At 48.9% G+C, this 23,719-nt stretch overlaps 1 protein-coding gene across 1 annotated transcript in view; it reads left to right on the forward strand.

Moving 5' to 3' along the window:
• The first annotated feature begins 6,018 nt into the window (after positions 1-6,018).
• ATXN2 (ataxin 2) overlaps positions 6,019-23,719 on the forward strand; it is a 37,274-nt gene continuing 19,573 nt past the window's right edge. The window contains 8 exon segments of the mRNA XM_087942909.1: positions 6,019-6,377; positions 12,892-12,928; positions 14,831-14,890; positions 16,703-16,774; positions 18,061-18,211; positions 20,728-20,852; positions 22,666-22,757; positions 23,373-23,570. Coding sequence (XP_087799035.1) covers positions 6,157-6,377; positions 12,892-12,928; positions 14,831-14,890; positions 16,703-16,774; positions 18,061-18,211; positions 20,728-20,852; positions 22,666-22,757; positions 23,373-23,570 — 956 coding nt within the window. The 5' untranslated portion in view covers positions 6,019-6,156.

Below are 23,719 nucleotides of genomic sequence, written 5' to 3' on the forward strand. Positions count from 1 at the left end.
CGTCCGGTCTCTGGATCCTTTGCACTAAACCCTTGGGCCACCGACGGCCCTGCAGGCGCCTTTTCCTCTGCTCGCTAGCTTGCCTTAGGCTCTCCGTAGGGAAACCCTCACCGGCTGCCGGGCCTTCCCTCCCTCCCTCCCTGCCCTCCCTCTCTCTGCTGCCCCTTCCCTGGGGGTCTTTCGGCTCTGCAGGTTTCGCCCAAGGAGAAAAAGAAGTGCAGGAACCAACACGAGCCTTAGGTTTTATTTCGGAAGGAGCAGGCAGGGCTGCGGTGGCTTGACGTCCAGCCTACGCTGAAAGCGATACCTGAATGTCGGCTTCCCTCCCCAGGATGAATTGTGGGGCGGGGGAGTTAGTGGCCTTGGGAGGAGGTGGGCCCAGTGCAGACGGAACCCTGACCGGGTGCTGGAGAATCAGGGCTGGAGTCCTTTGATTGGGGCGCCTGCCAGGGGAATGTGCCTCTCTTTCTTGATACGCTTTCGGTTCTTATGTGGTCCCTTCCTTCCTTCCTTCCTCCTTTCCTTCCTTCCCTCCCTCCTTTCCTTCCTTCCTCCTTTCCTTCCTCCTTTCCTTCCTTCCACCCTCCCTTCCTCCTTCCCTTTCTTCCTTCTTTCTTTCTCCTTTCCTTCCTTCCTTCCACCCTCCCTTCCTCCTTCCCTTTCTTCCTTCTTTCTTTCTCCTTTCCTTCCTTCCTTCCTTCCTTCCCTCCTTCCCTTCCCTTCCTCTTTCCCTCTCCTTTCTTTGCAGCTGAATCTCTTTTCCCTGCTACACTTGATCCCTGGCCGTACATTTTGTGGGGTCTCGTCCCGTCCCGATTCCCACCTTTGCCGTTTAGGGAGATTGTATCACTGTGTGTGTGTTTGTGCGTGTTTGCCCTGGCTCCCGTTGTGTAGCTTCCGCTCTGTGCCGTGCATGTCCATTGCAGAGTCCCAGGTGTGGCGTTCTGCTGCAGCGAGGCTGTCGGAAGGCTACCGAAGTGAGGAGTGAACTCCTCCTCCTCCCCTTCCCCCACCCCCAAATCTCTGCTCCAAACACCCCTGGGGTGTTGATGCTGCTCTCTTTTGCGCAGGCTTTCCCCGGGGAAGGATGGTGGGGGTTGGAGTTCCCTGGGGCTGGCTTTGCCTGGGCCAGACTCTCGACGTTCTTCGTAGCCACCTTAGACTTAGCAGCAAGCAATGAGATGCAGAACCAGCTACAGAGCTGCTGAGTTTTTAAAGAAAGCTTCTTTTGCACCGTAGCTTGCATGGCACCCTGGTCCTTCAGCGCCAAGAGCCAGCCGTCGCACTTTTGGTGGCCGCGGTGTTTTGCTCCTTCAGCGCGTAAGGGAAAGTAGTAAGTTATTGATTCGTCTGGAGGCCCCCAAGTGACGCGCTGCCTCCGTAAGAAATCCGGCTGGGTTTCTGCAGCAAGGGCCTCCCAGGCACCTGGGCCTGGATTGGGCTGCAGTTCCTGGCATTGACCAAGCCAGCTTCCCAAGGGCTCAGCCTGGGTCTCTTCAAGGCCTTCCTCCCAGCAGCTGCACCCAGGGAAAGGGTTTGCTTAGCATCTGGTCAAAGGCCTAGATCCTGGCTTGTTGTTTTCCTTTTATAAAGCCAGGACCAAAATCCAGGGCTTGTTCTTGGCTTATGAACCGTGGCTCCTTTGGCAGCAACAAGCCAGGATCCTGAGTTTTGGCCATAGTAAGCCAAACAAGATGCAGCGAAAGACCCTGAGCCGTGACAAACCTAATGGCCCTAATTCTGTGGCCTCGGTAGTTTTTCCCTGGAGGAGGGGAGGGGATGAGTCCGTACAACGAGGAGGAACTCTGTGTGTGGTGTGTGTTTGTTTGTGTGTGTGTGTGTACACACTAGCATGCAGCTCATTGATCTTCCCATTCCCTGGCTTCTGAGCCTCTGGAGGTCATGTTTTCCCTAAGATACGGGACAAAGGCATTTTAAAGATTCAAACTGCACAGAAGGGCTATCTCTTTAGAGAATATAAGAGCCATGATTTCTGCCACGCAGCACCTACTGGGGTTTTATATATATATATATATATTGAACGGTCCTGGGATTATTTTTTTCTTTTTTTGCATTGCTGTGTTGTTGTTTTTGCTTCCTCATTGATTTCCCTTGAAATGAGGAGGAAGTGAGCGCGTGGCCACTCCGTCAGGCGTGGGGGAAACAGATTCTGCCAGAGGACAGGAAAGGAAGAGGGGATGAACAGGAGGAGCTGGGTGGAAAGAAAAGAGCCACTGGGTTTTTTATTAGCAGATTTGCCATTCCTCAACCACTGGAGGGTGAGTGGGGGCTGAGTGGCTCCTCCCCAAACGGACCAAGACGCAGCAAGAGTTTTTTAGAGGCCTTTTCGGTTGTGTTTGTAACTGGGAAACCCCACTTAACGTACTGAGGTAGAGCAATGAAAAAAAACAAAACACCACCCTCCAATCTCAGCTGAGAGCAGCCGGTCTTATTCAGGGGAAGCATGTAGCTTGACTGGCACTCAAAACACCCCATCAGTGTCTACTTTAAAAAAATAAAAATAAACCTGGATTGTAACTTCAGCAACGAGAGTATATTAAACCGGATAAAAGTCCAACCTGTGATATTTGTGCATAATATGTGTATTTGGTGGTAAAAATGCAGCAGTCGCTAAGTTGTCTATCATAGGGGTCTCCAACCTTGGCCCCTTTAAGACTTGTGGACTTCAACTCCCAGAATTCTGAGCGTTGAAGTCCACAAGCCTTAAAGGTCCCTGGTCTATTACAGGAAGCTAGGGTTTGCCTAATTATAGTTTATTGGCAGACTCCAGGTGGCTGGCTCTGTAGAACAAACTAGACCAGGAACTGTAGTTTGTCATACATGGCATTGAGGTCCACACGCTAAACAGTTCTTTACGTCCCTCCTTAAAATGCAATTCCTTTCTAAGTCTCCCTTCTGAAGAAAATGACCTTTTTTTTTAAAAAAAAAAAAAGTAAAACGAGAAAAAAGATTTTCTGGTAAGAAAAAGCTCCCCTTGTAGACGCCCAGCTTCGCCCCAGGAAAGAGTCCAAAAATTTATTGGGGTTTAATTGTGTGCTCGCAGCTGCTACTGTGTGGGATCCCTTCTCATTTGTAGGGGGGGGTGTCACTGAATCATTGGAGATCTCCCCCGTTTGCAGGGATCTCTTCAGTTCCTCTCATTAAGATCGTCCGATTTTTGCCGCCCGGATGGATTCCTGCCCTGTTCCTTAGCTCACCCTACTGATAAAAGTGACTTTTGTGAGGGAAAGGGGGGGCCTTGTATGCAGACAATGGATGCCAAAGAGGCCATCAGACAAAGGGTACATTGAAATCCAGCAGCCGTTCCAACCATGGCCCAGAGTCCTTTGTCGTGCTGGGGAGGAAGTAGCAGGACCAGCTTTCCTGGCTGGGCGCTCCGGGTGCCCATCCCCAGTTGGTCACGTAGGCACAGGGTGAGGCGGTCCATAGCCGCTTCTGCTGGACCCTCAAATCCCATTCAGCTTCTTGAAGGATCTAGAACAGGGGTCCCCAAACTTGCTGGCTGGAGAATTCTGGGAGTTGAAGTCCACAAGTCTTTAAAGTTGCCAAGTTTGGAGACCTGATGTAGAACAAGGTTCTTCAAACTTGGCAAGTTTAAGACTTGTGGATTTCCACTCCCGGAATTCCTGAGCTGACATGACTGGAGGAGGGATTCTGGGAGATAAGTCCACAAGTCTTCAAGCTGTCAAGTTTGAAGGCCCCTGATTATCTATTTATCATCTCTCTCTGTACCTACCTATTTATCGATCTATTGATCTGTCCATCATCTATCACAAGGGCCTTCAAACTTGGCAACTTTAAGACTTGTGGACTTCCACTCCTAGAATTCCTGAGCTAACATGACTGGAGGAGGGATTCTGGGAGTTGAAGTCCACAAGTCTTAAAATCGCCAAGTTTGAAGACTCCTGATCTATCATCTACCTACCTATTTACCTATCTATCTATCACAAGGGTCTTCAAATTGGCAAGTTTAAGACTTGTGGACTTCCACTCCCAGAATTCCTGAGCTAACATGACTGGAGGAGGGATTCTGGGAGTGGAAGTCCACAAGTCTTAAAGCTGCCAAGTTTGAAGACCCCTGCTGTAGGCCAACCTTCCTCTTCATCTCTGGTTGCTGATCCCCTTCGATGTGTTGGACCAGACTGAGAATGCCGGTTCTTAAGCTTTACTAGAAGTCTCTTGCTGGGTTCGATGGGACCTAATCAAATGCACCATGGTTTTTAGCACTCCAACCTTGGCCGCTTTTCAGACTTGTGGCCTTCAACTCCCAGAATTCCAGCAACAACACTGGAGAATGCTGGGAGTTGAAGTCCACAATCTGGTCTCAGGTTAGACCAAGCTAGACTCCAAAGAGCTGCCAAGTAGTCCTTTCAGTCTTCAAATGGTGCCCAGGGGTGGGTGGGGCTGTGGCTCTACAGGTGCGTCAAGCCCACCCTCTCTGGTGCTGCCCTCCACCCAGTGAATCGCTGTCTTCTTTGCACCATTGGGTGACTAATGGGCAGTGCCCTCTCGCAACCCTCCTGTCCTATCGTCGATTTTTTTCTCTCCCTCGTGGCCCAGCTGAGAAGCATCTAAGACCCCGAAGCCTCAGCTAAGTTTCATTTTACGCTGCGAAAAGGACGGTTTTATCTCTGAACGGCAAGGGATAAAATTGTAATTTGTTTCATGCCAATCTGTTCAGCCTCTGGACTGAGGGGTCTTGCTTTCTCAGCCCCCTTGAAATCTTCAGCTTAGTCCAACAAGTCTTCCCAGTGGTGGTTTTGCAGCCCCCTCCCCACTTTGCTGAGCAGCCAGTTTGGGAATGAATTCTGGAAAATCACAAGATTGCTCTTCTCTTTTTTTTCTTTTGGTTGGTCACAACAAAGATGTCACCTTTCTGGGTATTTAAGCAATTCCTCCCTTCCTCCAGCTAGCTTCCAAGTAAACAGGAAGCAAACTCAGCTTTTCTTATAACTAATTAACCGAACATCTATTAATACAGAGTAACCTTATTGTATACATTATGATGTACACGTAATTGACATATTTGGTTTTTTCGGTTTGCAACATCCATTTCCCAGGGATCTTTGCAGATTTGAGAGGTAAGGGATGGGGGAGAGAAATACATGTTTTTGGCACTGCAAAAACCATTTGTGCCTTCTAAGCCCGATTTTCAGTTGGTGGCTTCGCATCCCCCATCTGTGGAGTCGGGCGGATCTTGCATCTCGGCTTCTGTTGCTGCCCCCAATCCGGCTTCGTTAGACGGTCTGATTCATTAATAAAGACAAACCCCCCCCCCCAAAGTATGAAAACCGCAGCTCCTGAGGTCGGCCGAGTTCAGGGCAGGGCTGGCTTGAACCCGCTCGACACGCAGCCGGGACGGAACCGCTTGCAAAGGAAACCAAGCCGGCGCTGAGGTCCCCCCCACGTGTAGACTTTGCGGCTCGATCTGTTGTGTGAACGGTGGCTTCTTTGCCCCCCCGAATTCAACCGGGGTCCGTCCCTCCCACCCTTGAAACAAGACCCCCGAGCAACGAAGGCTTCCTCCCCACCCTCCTTTCCCCACCGCCGGTCAAACGGGAGCGGACCCGGCCGCAGAGCAAAAGCGTCCGTTTTGCAACCGGGCGCCCGCCGCCCTTGGCCCGCGGGCGCCTTCCCGGCTCCTGGAAGCGGGGTGGGGGCAACCGGGCAGGCCGGGGCCTTTGCCTACAGACCTCCAAATTGAGGGGAGGGCGAAATGGGGGGGTCCTTGTAGAAAAAAAGGGGGTCGTGTAGAAAGGGGGGTCCCTTGCACAAAAAGGGGGGTGCGGCCCCTTGGAAGCGGGGGTGCCAAGAGCCCCCGATCGACCCTCCTGCACTCTGCAGGTGCTCAGAGGCGGCCTGCTCATCCCGGGACGGGGGCGCGCAGAAGGCGCGTGCCCGCAAGAGCTGGAGGGGGGCGCCGGTGTGTCGGCGGGGAGCGCGCGCGCGTGCCCGGAGCAGCAGCAGCAGCAGCAGCCGGAGACGAAGGAGGGAAGCGGTTCCGGGGCTCGGCGGGCGCGAGCGAGCGAGGGAAGGGAGCCGGGCGGGCAAAGCAGCCTCCTCCTCCTCCTCCTGCCGCCGCCGCCGCTCGTCCTCCGCTCCGCCCCGCGGCCGGATCCCTCCGCGGGCCTCGCCATGGCGCTGAAGCCGTCGCCGCAGCCCTCGCCGCCCCCGGCGCCGCAGCCCCCGCCCGGCCCCGCCGCGACGCCCCCGCAGCAGCAGCAGCAGCAGCCGACGCCGCCGACGCCCTCGCCGCCCGCCGCCGCCGCCTCCTCCTCGCCGGCCCCGGCCGCGGCTCCGGCGGGCGGGCGCAAGGCGGGCGGGCCGGGCCCGGGAGCGCGGCCCTCGCTGGGCAGGTGGGTGCCGTGGGGGTTGCTCGGTCCCTGGCCGGAGAGGCCGGAGCCGCGCCGCCGCCGCTGCCCTTCAAGGCCGGCCGAGAGGAGCCCGCCCGGGCAGAGGGCACCGCCGCGGCCTGCTCTGCCGCAGGGACCCGGGGAAGCAGGGCAGGGCAGGGCGGGGGGAGGCTCAGCCCCAGAGAACCGGGACCCCTCCCCAAAAGGCCCCGGGGGCTGCCCTGGGCCTGAATCCCCCCTCAAATAATGCCAACCTGGCAGTGCCCCCCGGGCATCAAGAAAAGAGGGGAGGGGGCTGGAAGGGAGGAAGGCCAGCAAGGCAGCCCCCTCCCCCGCCTGGGCGTTGGGGGGCAGGAGAGGAAGGGGGCCCGCCTCTCTTATCGCCCCCCTCCCCTCCCCCCCAAGGCCGCGCAGGAGAATCGGGGAATTCTTGTGGTTTTGCAACGCTGGAGAAAAATCTGGGTTTCTCTCGCTTTGACCTCCGCAATTTCAGCCCTCCAGCTAAGCTGCTGCTGAGGCCGAGCTGGGGTTGGGGGGAGGTCTCTGCCTGCCTCCTTGAGGGGGGGCTTCCAAAGGAAAAGTTGTTGCAAGATCCAATCTGGGTCGGTTCCCCGGGACCAGAGATTCCCCCTCCCCTGTGACCGGCCCGCTTGGATCTTGCAACCTTATCCCAAATATTGCAATATTTGCCTTCCCTTCCAGAGGAAAAAGTTCTACCTACTAAGGTTGCAAAGGGTTCAAGCTTGGTTTTTTTTTTTGTTTTTAAAGCCGATTTGGGGGTGGGGGTGTCCCCCCAAAGCCTTTGATTGACAGGATATTGATCACTGGGGGAGCCTGTTGGCTTTTGCAGGGAGGCAGCTGTTGACACTACCCGGAAACCCCCTCCGGTACCTTTTCGGCTTATGCAATGCCTTAGTATATGAATGGGTGGCATACGGTGACCCCAAGCTGCTTTCTAGGCCGGTTTTCCTATTTTGAATGTGACTAAATTCGCCCTCTTTAAACTCTCCGGAGTCAAAAAGCGGAAGGCGAGACAGGTAAGGTCATCCCTGCTGTTCCTTTGAATGGGGGAACCGCTGCTTGGTTTGCACCAAAATGATCCCCTCTCCTCGGAGAGTTTTCTGTGGCAGGCCGGTTTGCAAGGATCCCTCTCTTTGACGTAAGCTCCTTAGCGCAGAGACGGAGGCAGGAGTACCTCCTTTGTAAATCAGCCCGCTGGGTGCTGGCCAAGGGCTCCTTCTGTCCGTGACCCTTAGAGTGACATGGGGTTAATCCCCTGGGCCCATCAACCCCAGGACAGAGGTTCCCGGCCAAGGAGGTGAGTGAGTGGGCAGAGGGGACGGCAAGCAGGAATTCCCAAGGTCCCCAAGCGTTTTTGAAGGGAGCTCGGATTCTCCTGTGAAGATGGGACTTTTGCACGCCATGAGACATTCCCAAGTGCTTCGGGTCTTCCTTCCTTCCAGTTTCAAACTCAGTTTGACGTCGGAGCTTCCCGGAGCTGAAAACCACCAGGTGTTTCTCTGCTTAGAAGACGTGGTGCCCATATGTTAAGGAAGAAGGGCGGCTTGGCTGGTCATCAGCTTGAGGGTCCCATGTCTGACATGTCCAAGGACAGCTTGGAAATACTCAACTGCTGCCCAGTTGGGTTGGGTTCCAAGCCTCCTGAGATGAGGCTCGACCATTTTGACTTCGTGTCAGACCGTTTCCTTAAGGTCAAGCGTTCAGTTGGTCTCTGGCAGCTCGCATCAAAACTAAGGAAGTTGAAATAGGCCTGAAAAGCAAGCAAATTCTACCCTGCTTATTCCCCAGTTCAGGTTTTGCATTGTGGGCTTCTAAAATGTCAATTGGTGCCTAAAAAAAAACAGAGCTTCAATTTTGGCTAGAAAGACGTGTGTGTTATTGTACGTGTGCCTATCTGGTCATGTTTGGAAAACTTAATTTTTATATCCAGCTGTATTATTATTATTTTCATCCCTCTCTGGAGCATGGAAATCTGGTGTGCTCAGTCTTGATTGTCTGAGAGATAAATAGTCAAAATTATTTTCAATCCACTACGAAATGGTAGCCATTCTATCTATTCTTTTAGGCCTTGACAAAAACTGTTCCTCTAATCCAGCGTTTCAACCTTGTGGCAGCTTTAAGAGTTGCGGACTTCAACTCCCAGAATTCCTTGCTGGGGAATTCTGGGAGTTGAAGTAAGTCCACACATCTTAAAGTTGGGGAAGTCTCTGCAAGAACATTATACAATAATAATCTACAAGAACATTCTTTTCAGTAAAACAAGGATAGAAAAAGAAAAAACCTCAAAGCCATGTCATTATGAATGTGGAAAAATATTTTAAACTAGGGGTCTCCAACCTTGGCAACTTTTAAGCCTGGAAAACTTCAATTCCCAGAATTCCCTAGCGAGCAAAGCTGGCTGGGGAATTCTGGGAGTTGAAGTCCTCCAGGCTTAAAGTTGCCACGGTTGGAGAGCCCTGTTTTAAACCATATAAATTGCAAGAAAGGATTAAGATAGTCCTGGACTTACAGCAGTTAATTTAGTGACTATTCAAAGTTGCAACAGCAATGAAAAAAGTGACATGACCATTTTTCACTTAACTGTGGCGAGGAAGGTCATAAAATGGGGCAAACCCACTTAACAAAATGTCTCTCACTTAGCAACAGGAATTTCGGGCTCCCTTGTCATAAGTGGAGGAATTCCTGTAGAGAACTTGCTGAGAAAGACTTAAAATGAAACAGTCTCAGTGTCCTTACTGTTTGGGGACCTAAAAAAAGGAGATTTATGCCCCTGTAGATGAGATTTAGCCTAATAAACTCAGTTCAAAGGATACATTTAATTTTTTTTTTATTTTTGGCATCGCAAAGCTGGGACAAAACAGGAAAAATACGTACGGAAGCTGAATTTGAAGACGGCCCCCAAGGTTGGATGATATAAACACTTCCGTTGTGTAGCGAGAACTTAAAAAGAGAAAAATTGGGCCCGGCTCCATTTGAAAGGCATTCTGTAAATATTTACAGGGCTCCAAAGAGGTTTGGCTGTGCCATATCCAGCAGGCCCATTTCATTCAAAGGCAGGCGCTGAAGTCCACTTGCGGCTCATCAAATCTTAATGCCTTTTAATACCAGTTCATTGGCAAAAGGTGCTACCAGGATCCTAGCCTCACCTGGCTCTCCCCCGGCAGTTGCAACCAAACCCCTCCTTGGCTTTTCATTTTTCCACCCCTGCTAGAAATGTCAGGGTGCAAATTCCTAGCTTTTGTTGACAACAGAAATCGCTTGACAATATTTATTTCTCAGGCCTGCAAGGTACCTTCAGTAGCCCTGAGCGTTGTTCCTCTACAGCAGGAGCCCCCAACCTTGGCCACTTTAAGACTTGGGGACTTCAACTCCCAGAATTCCCCAGCCAGCCATGCCTGCTTTCTCTCTCTCTTAATCTCCTAAAGTGGAGAGAGATTGCAGGGGAAGGGATTACAAGAGAGTCAGCTATGCTGGCTGGAGAATCCCACAAGTCCACAAGTCTTGAAGTGGCCAAGGTTGGAGACCTCTGATCTTCCGGCAGCCTTGGATTTGACTTTGGATTCAAATCCTTGGCAAAAGCGGAGGGGAATATTTTTTCAGCTCAAAAGACACACACAGGTGGTCCTAGACTTACAACAGTTCATTTTGTGGCTGTTCAAAGTTACAACGGCACTGGGGGGAAAAAGTGACTTAGCACCCTTTTTTTCCACCCATTGCAATCTTCGTCGCATCCCTGTGGGTCACGTGATCCAAATTCAGGCACTTGGCAATTGACTCGCATTTATGACGGTTGCACAGTGTCCCGGGATCCTGCAATCCCCTTTGGGCCACCTTCCCACAAGCAAACTCCACGGGGAAGCCACATGCCAAACTTATCAAACTGCAGCGGTTTTAGTTAATGGTGGCAAGAAAGATTGTAAAATGGGGCAAAAACGCACTTAAACAAACGTCTCACTTAAACAAACGTCTCACTTTGGATTTTTGGGCTCAGTTGCGGTTGTAAGTCGAGGACTATCTGTACCAGCGATGAAAGGTAATTGACGAAAAAAGATCCATATTTACCCATTTTTCCCATAAGCCAAATGGGTTAGAACTTAATCCTGAGCACAGAAGTTTTATAAGCCAGAACCATTGATAGATTTAAAAGGTAGGTAGGTAGGTAGATGATAGATAGATAGATAGATAAGTAGGTAGATGATGGAAATAGGATAGATGATGGAGAACCATTGATATAAATAGGTAGGTAGGTAGGTAGGTAGATGATGGAGAACCATTGATAGATTTAAAAGGTAGATAGGTAGGTAGAGATAGAATAGGTAGGTAGGTAGAAAGAAAGATAGATGATGATAGATGAATGGATGGATGGATGAGAGAGAAAGGAACCACCTCTCCTGTGGCTTCTCTTGGATGACTTTCTGAGTAAGGCCAAGAGTGCCGAGAAGTTAGCAGCACAACTGGTTGACTTCCCAGTGAGAGAGCGAGTGAGTATCGCTCTTGTGCGGAAGGAACCCGCAAGGAAGGGTTGTGGGTGCTGCCTCCCCAGGTGTTTTGGTTACAGGTAGTTCAGAACAGGCCCCCCTGGTGGACTTCAACTCCCAGAATTCCTCAGCCAGAAAGATTCCCCCCCCCACACACACTTCGTTGAAGTCAAGATATATTACATCTACCACATTCCCACGATCTATTATTAAGAAAAGTTTATGAAAGAAATGTGACAAAGTTGGCTAGAACTCTGGACAACTCTTTGCTGGCTGAAGAACTCGGGGAGTTGAAGTCCCCACGTCTTCAAAGTGGCCACGGTTGGAGACCCCTGAGCCGGAGGATCTTCCAACAGGCTGAGTTGTGGCTTGCAGAGGAAGCCTCCTTGGACATCCTGGGGTGGGAGCAACTCTTCCATTAAGAGCCAACCAGGCGGTGAAGCTCCCAGGACCTCATTGGGTCCTGCCTGGAAGCTGCAGGAGTTGGAGGTGGGCTGACCTGCCACCCCTTGGAGAGGAACCTCTTTCATCCGTTGAGAACCCTAGTTTTATTGGGACTCTTTTCTTCTGGCCTGTTTGGGTTACGGGAGAGAGGTGGAGGCCTCTGGGCGGGAAGACCCACTATACCCCCACCTCCGATCTTCCAAGGGCTCCAAGTCACATGGCTGAAATTTGAGTGTTTTGCTCCTGGTTGTAATGCCAGAGGAGGACCTGGTTGGGGTGGTGGTGGAGGAAGTTACACTGAATAGTTCCGTCTTCTGCGTGTACTAGCATTGCTTAGCCATTCTTATTAGTGCTCCTAACCGAAGCTCAGTTGTTGTTTTTTGATCAGCATAAATCGGTGTGTGTGTGTGGACAGACATAGAGGGATTTTAACTGAAAATTGGGGAGTTTTCTAGACGGGAAATGGGTGATTTTTTGAGCTTGGAGAGCAGAAGGGGGTGGTCCCTAAGGGAGCAGGGAAGATCTGAACCCAAAGCGAATGCATCAGATTAGTTAAGATGCTTTCAGGATTATGCGGGTTGTCAAATTGCGAGATACTTTTCATGCAGGGAGACCTAAACACAAGCGCTTCATTACTTGGGGAAGAAGGATTCCGGAATGTCTCTTCTCAGTGCGGGGGGTTGACAAATCAAATCAAATCAATAAATATATTGGGAGAGAGAGAATGAATCAGGATGGGGAATCAGCCGAAGGTTTGATTGGCTCCTGTTGCCTATTCCAACCGGAGGGAGTTGAATGTGGCGTGTTGTGGGTGCCACATTCCTGGGCTTATTGGACTACACTTCCCAGCATTCCTAGGAAACCTGGCCGGTGGTGATGAATACTGAGCATTGTTGTCCGGCAAATTGGGAGTGTCACGGCTGCTTGTTCCTGGTGCATCGAGAAGGGCGGGTGGGTTCTCCGCAGAGCCCCAGCCGGGTGGCAAAGCCTTCAGCATCTCCTGCTGCAGGGGAAACCCTGGGAAAGCGGTTCATTTTCATGTTTTCTAAGCTGGCCAAACGCAGCTCAGCAGGTTGTTGTGCTGCCTGCAACCTGACCGGCAGTGGCCACCGCGAGCTGGAGGGCTGAAGAGGCTCCGGTCTTCAAACTCCAGCGAGGAAACCTGGCTTCAATTGGGTTGAAGTGGGGGACCCCGCGGGGCCCTTTAGACAGGCCGTTTCATCTGAATTGTCCTTTATGGCTTCTCCCTCCTTGTGGGTCGGTTGCACCGGCAATCGGGAAGGAGGCAGATCAACTTGGAAGGAGTTCTCCATTCCACCTGCTGCTTTTTAAGGGAAGTTGTCAGAAAATGGGTACAATTGCAAGCAAGCCATCTTGGCAGCGATTTTCACTTCATCCTCGCTGAATCGGCACCAGTATTTGAACGTATTCCTGTTAACAGGCCTTCAAAAGTCCTGGATTTGGACCATTTCTTAATCTTTTCATTCCTGGGGTGAAATTACAGTTTCGGCATTGATAACTCTTCAATTTGCTCTGATCTCATCTTTTTAAATTATTATTATTTTTAATTTCAGAGGGCGCAGCAGTGGCAAAGGGCCCCCTCAACCACCGGTAAGTACCTGATTTCATTTTTCCGCTTCTTGTTGACGCTTGTTGATTGATTTGGGTTTTTTTTATAAAAGTCAAAACTCAGTGGGTTTTTACTGTTTAGAGCAATGAAAACTGCCTGATAACAATAAATACCTCAGCCCAGGTAATGTCACAATACCCAAAGGTGTGTAAGGGTCTATACTGCACCTTCAAATTGTCACATGGAAATATTCCCAGAGATAATTATCTAGTGAAATTATTATTATTATTATTATTATTATTATTATTATTATTATTATTATTATTATTATTATTATTATTATTATTATTATTATTGTTGTTGTTGTTGTTGTTGTTATTGTTATTATTATTATTGATATTACTTGCCATCTATGGGTTTTTGATGTTCTTTTGCCATGACATTTGTTTTTAAGAAACCCAGTTACATATGATTACACTGTGGAGTGGGATTGTGGGATTTTCTGAAGGTCTCTTCTCGATATTCTCAATCCCCAGGTTTAGGCCAGGGGTGTCCTACCTGGACAACTCTAAGACCTGTGGACTTCACTTCCCAGAATTCCGCAGCCACCACAGAATTCTCCCCAGCCAGGAATTCTGGGAGTTGAAGACCACACAGTTCCCCAGGTTGGACACCCCTTGGCTTTGGCCTTTTCTCTTCTTAAAAATTTGCAACTATACTTGTTGGCAAGTCCAAGATTGTAGGTGATACCCTGAGGAACTCGTGTTAGAGAAAGACGCGTTTCTCTCTGCTGGGTAGACAAGGGCCCCCATCTCACCTAGTTGGGGCTCTCTGTAGTTAGACACCTCATAAAGTCTACACCGGCTTGACCTTTGTGCCCAGGAAGCAGTTGGGTTTAGAGACTGTTTAGTCCTCTATCAAGCACCCCTTTCTACTCTCCTGGGGTCACCCAAACCGACCCGTGCCAACCTCGTGCAGATTTTGAGGAGTGATAAGACCCAGCAAGCCAAAAGTCACATTTTAGCCAGGCTGCCCCTTCACTGAACAGTTTCCCCAGCGCATTAATCGGTGATGTCACAAACCCCAGGCAACTTCAGTGTAAAGCAGGGGTGGACACCCCCCCCCATCCCTCCCCCTTTAGCAGAGCATCTTGGACCACATCCAGTCAGAGGAGACACTCAGCTGCTCACAAGGAGCGAAGGATAGGATGGAGTTTCCGTTTTTCTTCCTCCTCTCTGGCACATGAGAGTAACGTCCAAAGGGAGGGGTGGAAAAAAAAATGGAAGACGGTCCCAGTTTAGAACCTCTGACCACACGACAAGGACGGCTGTGCAAGCCCACCAGAAGCAGCTCCATGGGGGACATTTCCTCTTTGCCCAGCCTGGGGGAACGAGGACCAGACGCTTGGAACGTACGTCCGTACGGGATTCCGTTGAGTAGTAAAACCGCTCCCTACATTCCCACCCTCCTCTGCCTCCCGAGAAGGCTGTAGACACGTTGACGTAGCGGTGAGGTTCTAGGAAGGCAAAGACAGGTGATTGGATTCTCGTGTTCCCGTGGTGCACCTGGACTGGCGGCAGAGGTGTCCAACCTCAAGGCCTTGGGAAGTTTCTGAAGGACCTCTTCTCAATGTTCTAGACCCCCCATGAGTGGCTTAGACCAGGGTTGTCCAACCTGGGCCACCTTAAGGACCTGTGGAATTCTGGGAGTTGGAAGTCCAAAGGTCTTGAAGGTTGGCCATTCCCAACCTGAGTTGTGCCTACCTTAAGAGTAATCAGGAGTGGAGTTTCTCTCGGTGTGGTCAGATAGTTTCCCCAACCTTCCAAGCTTTTCTCCTGGTGTCCCGTCAGCCAACGTAGCGCTTGCTGCCAATCCTGTGTATTTGTGCGGCGTGTGCCGTTGTGCTCTGATACGTATACCACACTGTTTTTCTCTTCTTTCAGATTCCCTTTCAAGGCATATATGCAAACATGCGAATGGTTCACATACTCACATCCGTTGTCGTAAGTTATGGCCGCCTCTTTCCTTGGCTTGGATCGCTTCGCTTTTTCATTGGGAATGGAAATGTCTACATTCCAGTAATCTAGCAACGATTGGCTTTTTTGTGTGTTGGGGGTACCTTTTCCTCTTAAGCATGCCCACATCCGCTGCTTCTTTACTTTGAGGCTCACAAAGGTTTTCTGAGTTTGCAGAATTCAGTGTGGCTCCCGATAACCCTGCGGAGGGAAAAGTCATTTATTTTTTTTCGTTGGTTTGCCGTTGCAAAGAAGAAAAAGGGGGAAGGAGCAGCAGGCCCCTGGCTTCTGTTTTGTGTCCTTGTCGGAGTGAAGTGAAGTTTAGTGGAAAAGAAGTAAGGCCGAGTATAAGTGGTCCTTGATGTGCGACAGTTCATTTAGTGATTGTTTAAAGTTACAAAGTCACTGAAAAAAAGAACTTACGACTGATTTTCACCCTTGTGACCATTGCAGAATCCTCATGGTTGCGTGGTCAAAATTCAAATGCTTGGCAACCGGCATGTACTTATGACTGTTGCAATGTCCTGGGGGTCAAGCAATCCCCTTCTGACGAGAGCAAAATCAATGGGGAAGCCAGGCTGACTTAACCGGGTGACTAACAGCAGTTGTGGCAAGAAAAATCATAAAATGGGGAAAAAAATCACTTAACAACTGTCTCACTTAAGCAGGATAAATTTTTGGGTCCCTTGTGGACATGAGTCAAGGGCTACCTGTATGGTGGTTTTTTCTGAAGCATCGTTGAACAGATCGGCCTGTTGTAGAACTCGGAGTAATGTCGGGTCTGGAAATGGAGACAGCCAGAATCCACCTTGCCTTCAGGCCTTTTTTAAAACCTTGATTTTACTGTATGTCTTATTCTCTTGTTTTCTTTTTTTCCTCGCTGTTTTGATTCTTGTTTTGCCCTTTTGGGTTTCTGTTCTCTGGATTTTGCTTTGCTTTGTTTTTCTTTTTGCCTCGTTGGACAATAAATGAATAACTCAAAGCATGGGGAAATTCTGTTTGTTGGGGGAGTGTCCTCTTGCATTGTGTGGGGTGTCTTAAGGGTGGGCTTTTTAGGGGGGCATAAAAAATGAAGAAAGGTGAGAAGGTCTAGACCAGGGGTGTCCAACCTTGGCAACTTTAAGACTTGTGGACTTCAACTCCCAGAATTCCTCAGCCAGCAAAGCTGGCTGAGGAATTCTGGGAGTTGAAAGTCCACAAGTCTTAAAGTTGCCAAGGTTGGAGACTCCTGGCTTAAAGCGTTGGGTCAACCAACCCACCAAACTCCAGCAACCATAGAGTCTGTTCTCTAGAAAGGCCAGACCCTGGGGAATTCTGGGAGTTGAAGTCCACAAGGCTTAAAGTTACCAAGGTTGGAGACCCCTGGCTTAAAGCGTTGGGTCAACCAACCCACCAAACTCCAGCAACCATAGAGTCTGTTCTCTAGAAAGGCCAGACCCTGGGGAATTCTGGGGGTTGAAGTCCACAAGTCTTAAAGTTACCAAGGTTGGAGACCCCTGGCTTAAAGTGTTGGGTCAGCCAACCCACCAAACCAGCAACCATAGAGTCTGTTCTCTAGAAAGGCCAGACCCTGGGGAATTCTGGGAGTTGAAGTCCACAAGTCTTAAAGTTGCCAAGGTTGGACACCTCTGGTCTAGACTCTAGAGAGATGAAGAGTTTCGACCTTGCCTGTAAGTTTATGTAACTTGTTTATTTGTAAAATTAGCCACCTATCTTACCACCTGTGTAACTGTTAATCCCAATTTTTGAATGGGGCTTCCTGATCATAATTCTCCTCTCTCCCCTCCTTTTATTACCCAGGGATCAAAATGTGAAGTACAGGTGAAAAATGGAAGTATATATGAAGGAGTTTTTAAAACTTACAGCTCTAAGGTAAATTACGTTTTCCTTTCTTCCCCCTCCCCCTCCCCTCCTTGCAGTCAAACTGATCTAAATCTTCTGGCTGGGGATGATGGTGCCTGGTGGGTCTCAGGGTTACGTAAGGTTGGGCTAGAACTGGGAAGATCCAGGCTCTGCAGAAACCCACCATTTTTAGGCAGCCAGACACCTGTCGCAATGTTGCGGCAGGGAGCCAGGAGAAGGTTGGAGGCTTATGTTTGGCCCTCTCGATTCTTGGAGAAAGTAGACAACACATAAAACAAAATTAAGATAAGTGGTTGGACCTTAAACTTCTGTATAATTTAATTGCTCTGGTTCTGACCCAGGCTTCGTCAAACGTAATTAATCACAAACTTGTTTTAAAACCAAAAACCTATTTTATTGCAATGCTGGGAATTGTTTTCATTCCCAGCCAGAATTAAACTCAAAACAGTCCCCCAAGATAAGCACCTACCTTTCAGTTCTGTGGAATGCTGCCAAAAACAGAAGTATCCAATTAACTATAAAAGAACAAGAAAAAAAACAAAATACACAGAGCTTCAAAGGATGACTCGGAACCGATGGAATGACTTTGCTTCCTGCAAAGGTTTCGTCATCGAGGCCTGACTTTTATCCCTTATGGGAGGGGCAATCACCTCCCAGCCTTACTCCAGAGTCGCCCCTTTTGTCTCAGCTGCTCTTGCCTTCTAGCAGCTCTGTGCACAGGCACGCTGGGAACAGGCTCCCCTTGTTCCTCTTCCTCGCGGCTGCGAGGCTCCGGAGGCAGCCCCCCACTCCCACATGACCCTGGCCCCATCTCTGCATCGGATGCAGGACCTTCGTCCGAGTCCTCCCCAGACTCCCGGACTGGTCCCCGTTCTTCCCCACTGTCCGATTCCGCTGCCGTCTGCACAGGCTGCCGGCGAACCACAACAGTCTCAACCGTGGGCACTTTGAAGATGGGTGGACTTCAATTCCCAGAATTCCCCAGCCAGCTGGCTGGGGAATTCTGGGAGTTGAAGTCCACAACTCTCAAAAGTTTGGAGACCCCTAATCTAGTGGCTAAAGGAGAGGCAGAAGAGATCTCGCAGTCTTGAACTGGACCTCAACTGTCCAGCCGCAGCTACTCTTCATCCTGCACGTTGGGATGTTCCAATTCTTGACCCGTTGAAGGCCAACCAGTTTTGGACATTTCACTCTCGGGCGGGGAGGAGATGTCGCTTGTTAACGGTTTTGCTCTGCGAAGCTACCGGCCCGGGAAGCTACCGGCCTTGCTGATCCTGTCGGCCGTGTCTTTTCAGTGCGATTTAGTGCTCGACGCGGCTCATCAGAAGACGGCGGAATCCAGTCTGGGTCCCAAACAAGAAGACATCATCGAGAGCATCCTGTTCAAGTCTTCGGATTTTGTGATGGTGCACTTTAAGGACATGGACTCCAGCTACGCCCAGAGAGGTATTGGAATGAGGGCACTTTTTTAAAATAAATAAACAAAATGTATTGGAATGTTTTCTAAAACGGGATCCCCTTCTAAAATAGCAGCTATTGCTCCCTTGCTTTCCGTTGTCCCTTTTTTGAGTCAGAAGCCCATGTCATCTACTTAGGGTGTGGCTACCCTAGAGAGAAGGAGGATCGGGGTGACATGATGTAGCAGTGTTGTAATATTGGAGGGGCTGACAGAAAGAGGAGGGGGCCCAACCTTTTCTCCCAAGGCACCAGAAGGCAGAACGAGAAGCAACGGATGGGAATGAATCCAGGAGAGAAGCAACCAGAACTAAGGAGGAATTGGCTGACAGCCGGAACAATGAAGCAGTGGAATGGTTTGCCTCTGGAAGTTGTGGCTGCTCCATCCCTGGGGGGGGTTTGAAGAAGAAACTGGACAGCCCCTTGTCTCAAATTGTGTAGGGTTTCCTGCTTGAGCAGGGGGTTGGACTAGAGGACCTCCAAGGGCCCTTCCAGCTCTATTCTGGTGGATTGACTTAAAGCAGTTGCAATGGCACAAGAATTAAGGATAGGTCATGAGCTCTTCTTCTCTTGGTTCCTCCTTCCTTTCCTCACCTCTGCAATAATGTCTAGGAGAAGAAGTCACTTTCCCCGCTTGCTTGTTCCAGTCCTGAGTTAGGTTAGGATAGGATAGGATAGAATTAGAATTAGAATTAGAATTAGAATAGAATGGAATGGAATAGAATAAGGGATAGAATAGAACAGAACAGAACAGAACAAATTATAGAATAGAATTAGAATAGAATAGAATGAGTTATAGAATAGAATAGAAAATAGAATAGAAAATAGATTAGAATAGAATAGAAGAATAGAATAGAATAGAATAGAATAGAATAGAATAGAATAGAATAGAATAGAATATAGAATAGAATATAGAATAGAGTAGAACAGGATAGCAAAGCATAGAATAGAATAATAGAATATAATAGAATAGAATAGAGAATAGAATAGAATATAGAACAGAACAGAATTGAATTGAATTGAATTGAATAGAATTCTTTATTGGCCAAGTGTGGTTGGACGCACAAGGAATCTGTCTTGGTGCAAATATTCTCAGTATACATAAAAGAGACATTCACCGAGAGTCGTAAAGGAGAACACTTAATAATAGTCACTGGGTATAATAAGCAATCAAATCATACCAGGAAACAGGCCATATAAATCGTAAGGATACAAGCGACAAAGTTAGAGTCCTACAGTCACAGTGGGAGGGGAGGGGTGATAAGGAGTGATGAGAAGGTTAATCGTGATGGTAGTGTAGACTTTGTAAATATTTGGACAGTGTTGAGGGAATTATTTGTTAAGCAGAGGGATGGCATTGGGGGAAAAAACCTCCCTTGTGTCTAGTTGCTCCGGTGTGCAGGGCTCTATAGTTACTCTCCTTCACTGAAGGAAGTCGCTTCCTCCCCTTTCGAAGGATTGCACGATGGAAAGCCTTGTTGAGGTGCTGCAGAAACTCCAGAGATCTTTTCTGGCCCAGTGAGCCTGGCCTATCTTGTATAAACATATTACTTTCCCCGCTCGGTGCCCAAATACAGTAGTTGGGTGTCTCTTCTTAAGGAGGAGTGAAGTTGGTTGAGCCGGAGTGTCTGCTAAGTAACCACAAGGACTTTTTCTTCGACTGGTTGAACAGGAAGTTCCTTTGAATAACAAAAGGATTCCAGAGGATCCGGTATCTTTGAGGGGGTGGAGAGGGAGCTGCATGCCAGCCCTGTCAAGAGTGGCTGTCCTGCAAGAAGAAATCACGGGATTTCTTGGGTCTCCGGCTCAAATGCTTCCGGCACCTTCTGACTTTTCGTGATTGATTGGGGACCGGTTGAATCCCGAGACGGGATCCATCGAAGGGGGAAGAACTTCAGACCTTCAGCTGGGAAATGGAGACGCTTATTCAGCTGCGGCGTCTCCTTGGCTCTTAACTTCCTTTCTTTCTGGAAAAAGAAAAACGAATCTGAAAAGGTTCTTGAGCTTATGCAGGGATGGCAGTGACCATAGCTCGGATGAGCGATGCGAGGTCTTGTTCGTCGTAGGTTACTACGCGTCCCGTAAATTCTGCAGGTCCTGAGGGGTCCCAATTACGGACTGGTCAGCTAGAATTCTGTTTTAGGTTGTGAGGGTCCTTGGTGCTCTCTGAGCTTGGTGGTTTTCTTGCAGACGTTTCCTTACCCAGCTAGGCAACATCATCCGTGCGAGGAGGGACTTGGGTTTGTGGAGAGGAGGAGGAGGACTGTGGGATCCTTGTTGCTCTCTGAGCTTGGTTGCCGCCTTGTCTCATGGCCCAGCCAGGGTGCTAACCTCTGTTCTAGGCGGTGCTTCCTTTCTTTCTTTCTTCTACTGGATTTGAAGAGGGTTTTGCTTCTGACTCAGCCTGGGTGGGATCCACAGGGGGCCCCCTTTAGCCGTGACTTGCAAAAAAAGGTAGAATGTGCCACCCCACCCCCAAAGGCGATGACGTTTTCCTTCCGTCTCAGATGCCTTCACGGATTCTGCCATCAGTGCGAAAGTGAATGGTGAGCACAAGGAGAAGGACCTGGAGCCTTGGGACGGAGGAGAAGGCGCCACTGCCGATGACCTGGAAGCCTTAGAGACGGATGTTGTAAGCATCTCTTGAGCTCCGGGGTGGGGGTGGGGGTCTCGGGGTGGGGTGGGGTTACACCCTGATCTCAGAAAGAGAATTGCTTCCGATGACTGTCTCCCCTTCTATCCCCTCCTTCCTTCCTTCCTTCCTTCCTTCCTTCCTTCCTTCCTTTCTTTCTTTCTCTTCCTTCTTTCCTTTTTCTTTCTTTTTCTTTCTTTTCCTTCCTTCCTTCCCTCTTTCTCTCATCTTCCTTCCTTTCTTTTCTTTCTTTTTCTTTCTCTTTCTTTCTTTCTTTCTTTCTTTTCCTTCCTTCCCTCCTTCTCTCATCTTTCTTTCTTTCTTTCTTTCTTTCTTTCTTTCTTTCTTTCTTTCTTTCTTTCTTTCTTTCTTTCTTTCTTTCTTTCTTTCTTTTCCTTCCTTCCTTCCTTCCCTCCTTCTTCTCATCTTCCTTCCTTTCTTTTCTTTCTTTCTTTCTTTCTTTCTTTCTTTCTTTCTTTCTTTCTTTCTTTCTTTCTTTCTTTCTTTCTTTCTTTCCTTCCTTCCTTCCTCCCTCCTTCCCTCCTTCTCTCATCTTTCTTTCTTTCTTTCTTTCTTTCTTTCTTTCTTTCTTTCTTTCTTTCTTTCTTTCTTTCTTTCTTTCTTTCTTTCTTTCTTCTATCCATCTATCTATTTATATCTACCTACCTACCTACCTCCCTCCCTACCTACCTACCTACCTATATATCTATCAAAATTATTGGTCACTGATCTTACCAGAGGGTGACTCTGGGCAGCTTACTATATTAAAACATAAAACTATATAAATGGAAGAGTACAAAATTACAAAAATGCACAATGCACAGAGTTTGTGGAGATGGTGTGGAGTCTGTTTGGAAAAGGGGCTTTTTAAATCCTTCGGGCTGTTAAAGAACTTCTAAAGTTTGGGGAATTTCATCTTAACGGAGCAGGAAAGTCCCAGAGTCCCAAAGGAATTAATCCAGGAGCTTTGATCCAAAATTTCCCCTCTCCTCCTAGGTCTAAACCTGAATTTTATTCCGTTCGTCTTCAAATCCTACAGTATTTACTCTTCTGGGTAGGGACTCCTCCATCCCATGGTACTGTTTATTCGAACCAGTGGGCTACGTGTATTTGGGGAGGGGCGTCAGCTGAGCCTTGGCTCTGTTGCTGAAGGGTGTCTCTGCTTTGGAGAGGTTTCCATCGTTACATTTTATGTAGCGTTTTATAAGGAAATTGAGGCAAGGAGTCTACAAACCAAGAGCTGGTTGGTTTGGGAACCGTGTAGATCAGGGGGTCTCCAACCGTGGCCACTTTAAGACTTCAACTCCCAGCAAAGCTGGCTGAGGAATTCTGGGAGTTGAAGTCCACAAGTCTTAAAGTGGCCACGGCTGGAGACCCCTGGATTAAACTGCTTGTTTCCAAGAGTAAAAACGTCTTTCCTCCTGCTTCAAAAAGAGATTGCCACCCCCCCCCCTCTTCTATAAAGCTGAATGAAAGGGATTTTCTGGTTAGCGTTTTGCTACACAATAAATAAATTTACGTCTGCCACCCGTTTCCGCAGCCCCAGGCCCACAAAACCTTTGCAGCTTGTAAACCACAAGAATTCCTTTGGGCCACCAGGAAGGGGGGGGAAAAACCCAAAACAATTTAATTTAATCCAAGTCAGAGGGGCATCTGGGTCTTCCCACGCCTGGCTCCGCAGTAGAAGCCCTGGATGAAAAAGGACCGAAAACCCCACTGTGCAAGATTTGGGATTTTAAATGCGGGAAAGATTATTTCTGTACCCCTGTGTCATTTTAACACTCGGACCTCCCTCTTTCTTTTCGCCTTCTAGTCCAATGGATGGGATCCCAATGACATGTTTCGCTACAACGAAGAAAACTACGGGGTGGTGTCGACGTACGACAGCAGCTTGGCTTCCTATACGTACGTGGCCTTCGCTTGCACATTTTTAACGGGGCTGAATCAAGGGTTTGGCCTAGACCAGCCATTTGAAGAGGGACGGACTTCAATTCCCATGCTGGAAGTTGAAGTCCACCCCTCTTAAATAGCAACAGCCCTTAAGACTTACATACCAGTTTGCAGTGCTTTACAACCAGGAGTTCAATCCTGGGTCCTCATTTGACCCACCTCGGAGGGATGGAAGGCTGAGTCAACCTTGAGCCTGGTGAGATTCGATCTGCCAAATTGCAGGCAGCCAGCAGGCAGCAGAAGGAGCCCTGCAGAACTGCACTCCAACCACTGCGCCACTGAGGCTGTAAAGTGGCTTAAAGTTGAGGAATGCTGGCCTAAATAAACCATTGTTTTTCTTGTGCTGTCCATCCACAAATTCCTCAGAATTTTATCCTAACGTATAATCCATGGAGATTGTGTGTGTGTGTGTGTGTGTGTACATACACACACACACACACACATACATACATACACACACACGCAGAGAGATACATGTGTGAATGCGTACGTGTATGTATATGTATATTTCTTTCCTTGGGCATATTCTGGATCACAGATGGATCCCCTTATCTCTCCCCCTGGTTTTAGGGTACCCCTGGAAAGAGATAATTCTGAAGATTATTTAAAACGGGAAGCAAGAGCAGCCCAATTAGCAGAAGAAATCGAATCCAGCGCCCAGTACAAGGCTCGGGCCGCTTTGGAGAATGATGACCGGTCCGAAGAAGAAAAATACACCGCGGTTCAGCGAAATGCTTCCGAGCGAGAAGGGTCCCTGGCAGCCCCCAGGTAGAGTGATGGGGAAAGTGGGATGGCGGGGAATTCCTTCCTTCCTTCCTTCCTTCCTTCCTTCCTTCCTTCCTTCCTTCCTTCCTTCCTTCCTTCCTTCCTTCCTTCCTTCCTTCCTTCCCCCCTCCATTTCTTCCTTCCATTCTCTC

The sequence above is a fragment of the Notechis scutatus genome, chromosome 13, assembly GCF_049901735.1.
Source record: "Notechis scutatus isolate UNSWTSFEM ecotype Mainland chromosome 13, rNotScu1.2, whole genome shotgun sequence".
Classification (NCBI taxonomy): Eukaryota; Metazoa; Chordata; class Lepidosauria; order Squamata; family Elapidae; genus Notechis; species Notechis scutatus.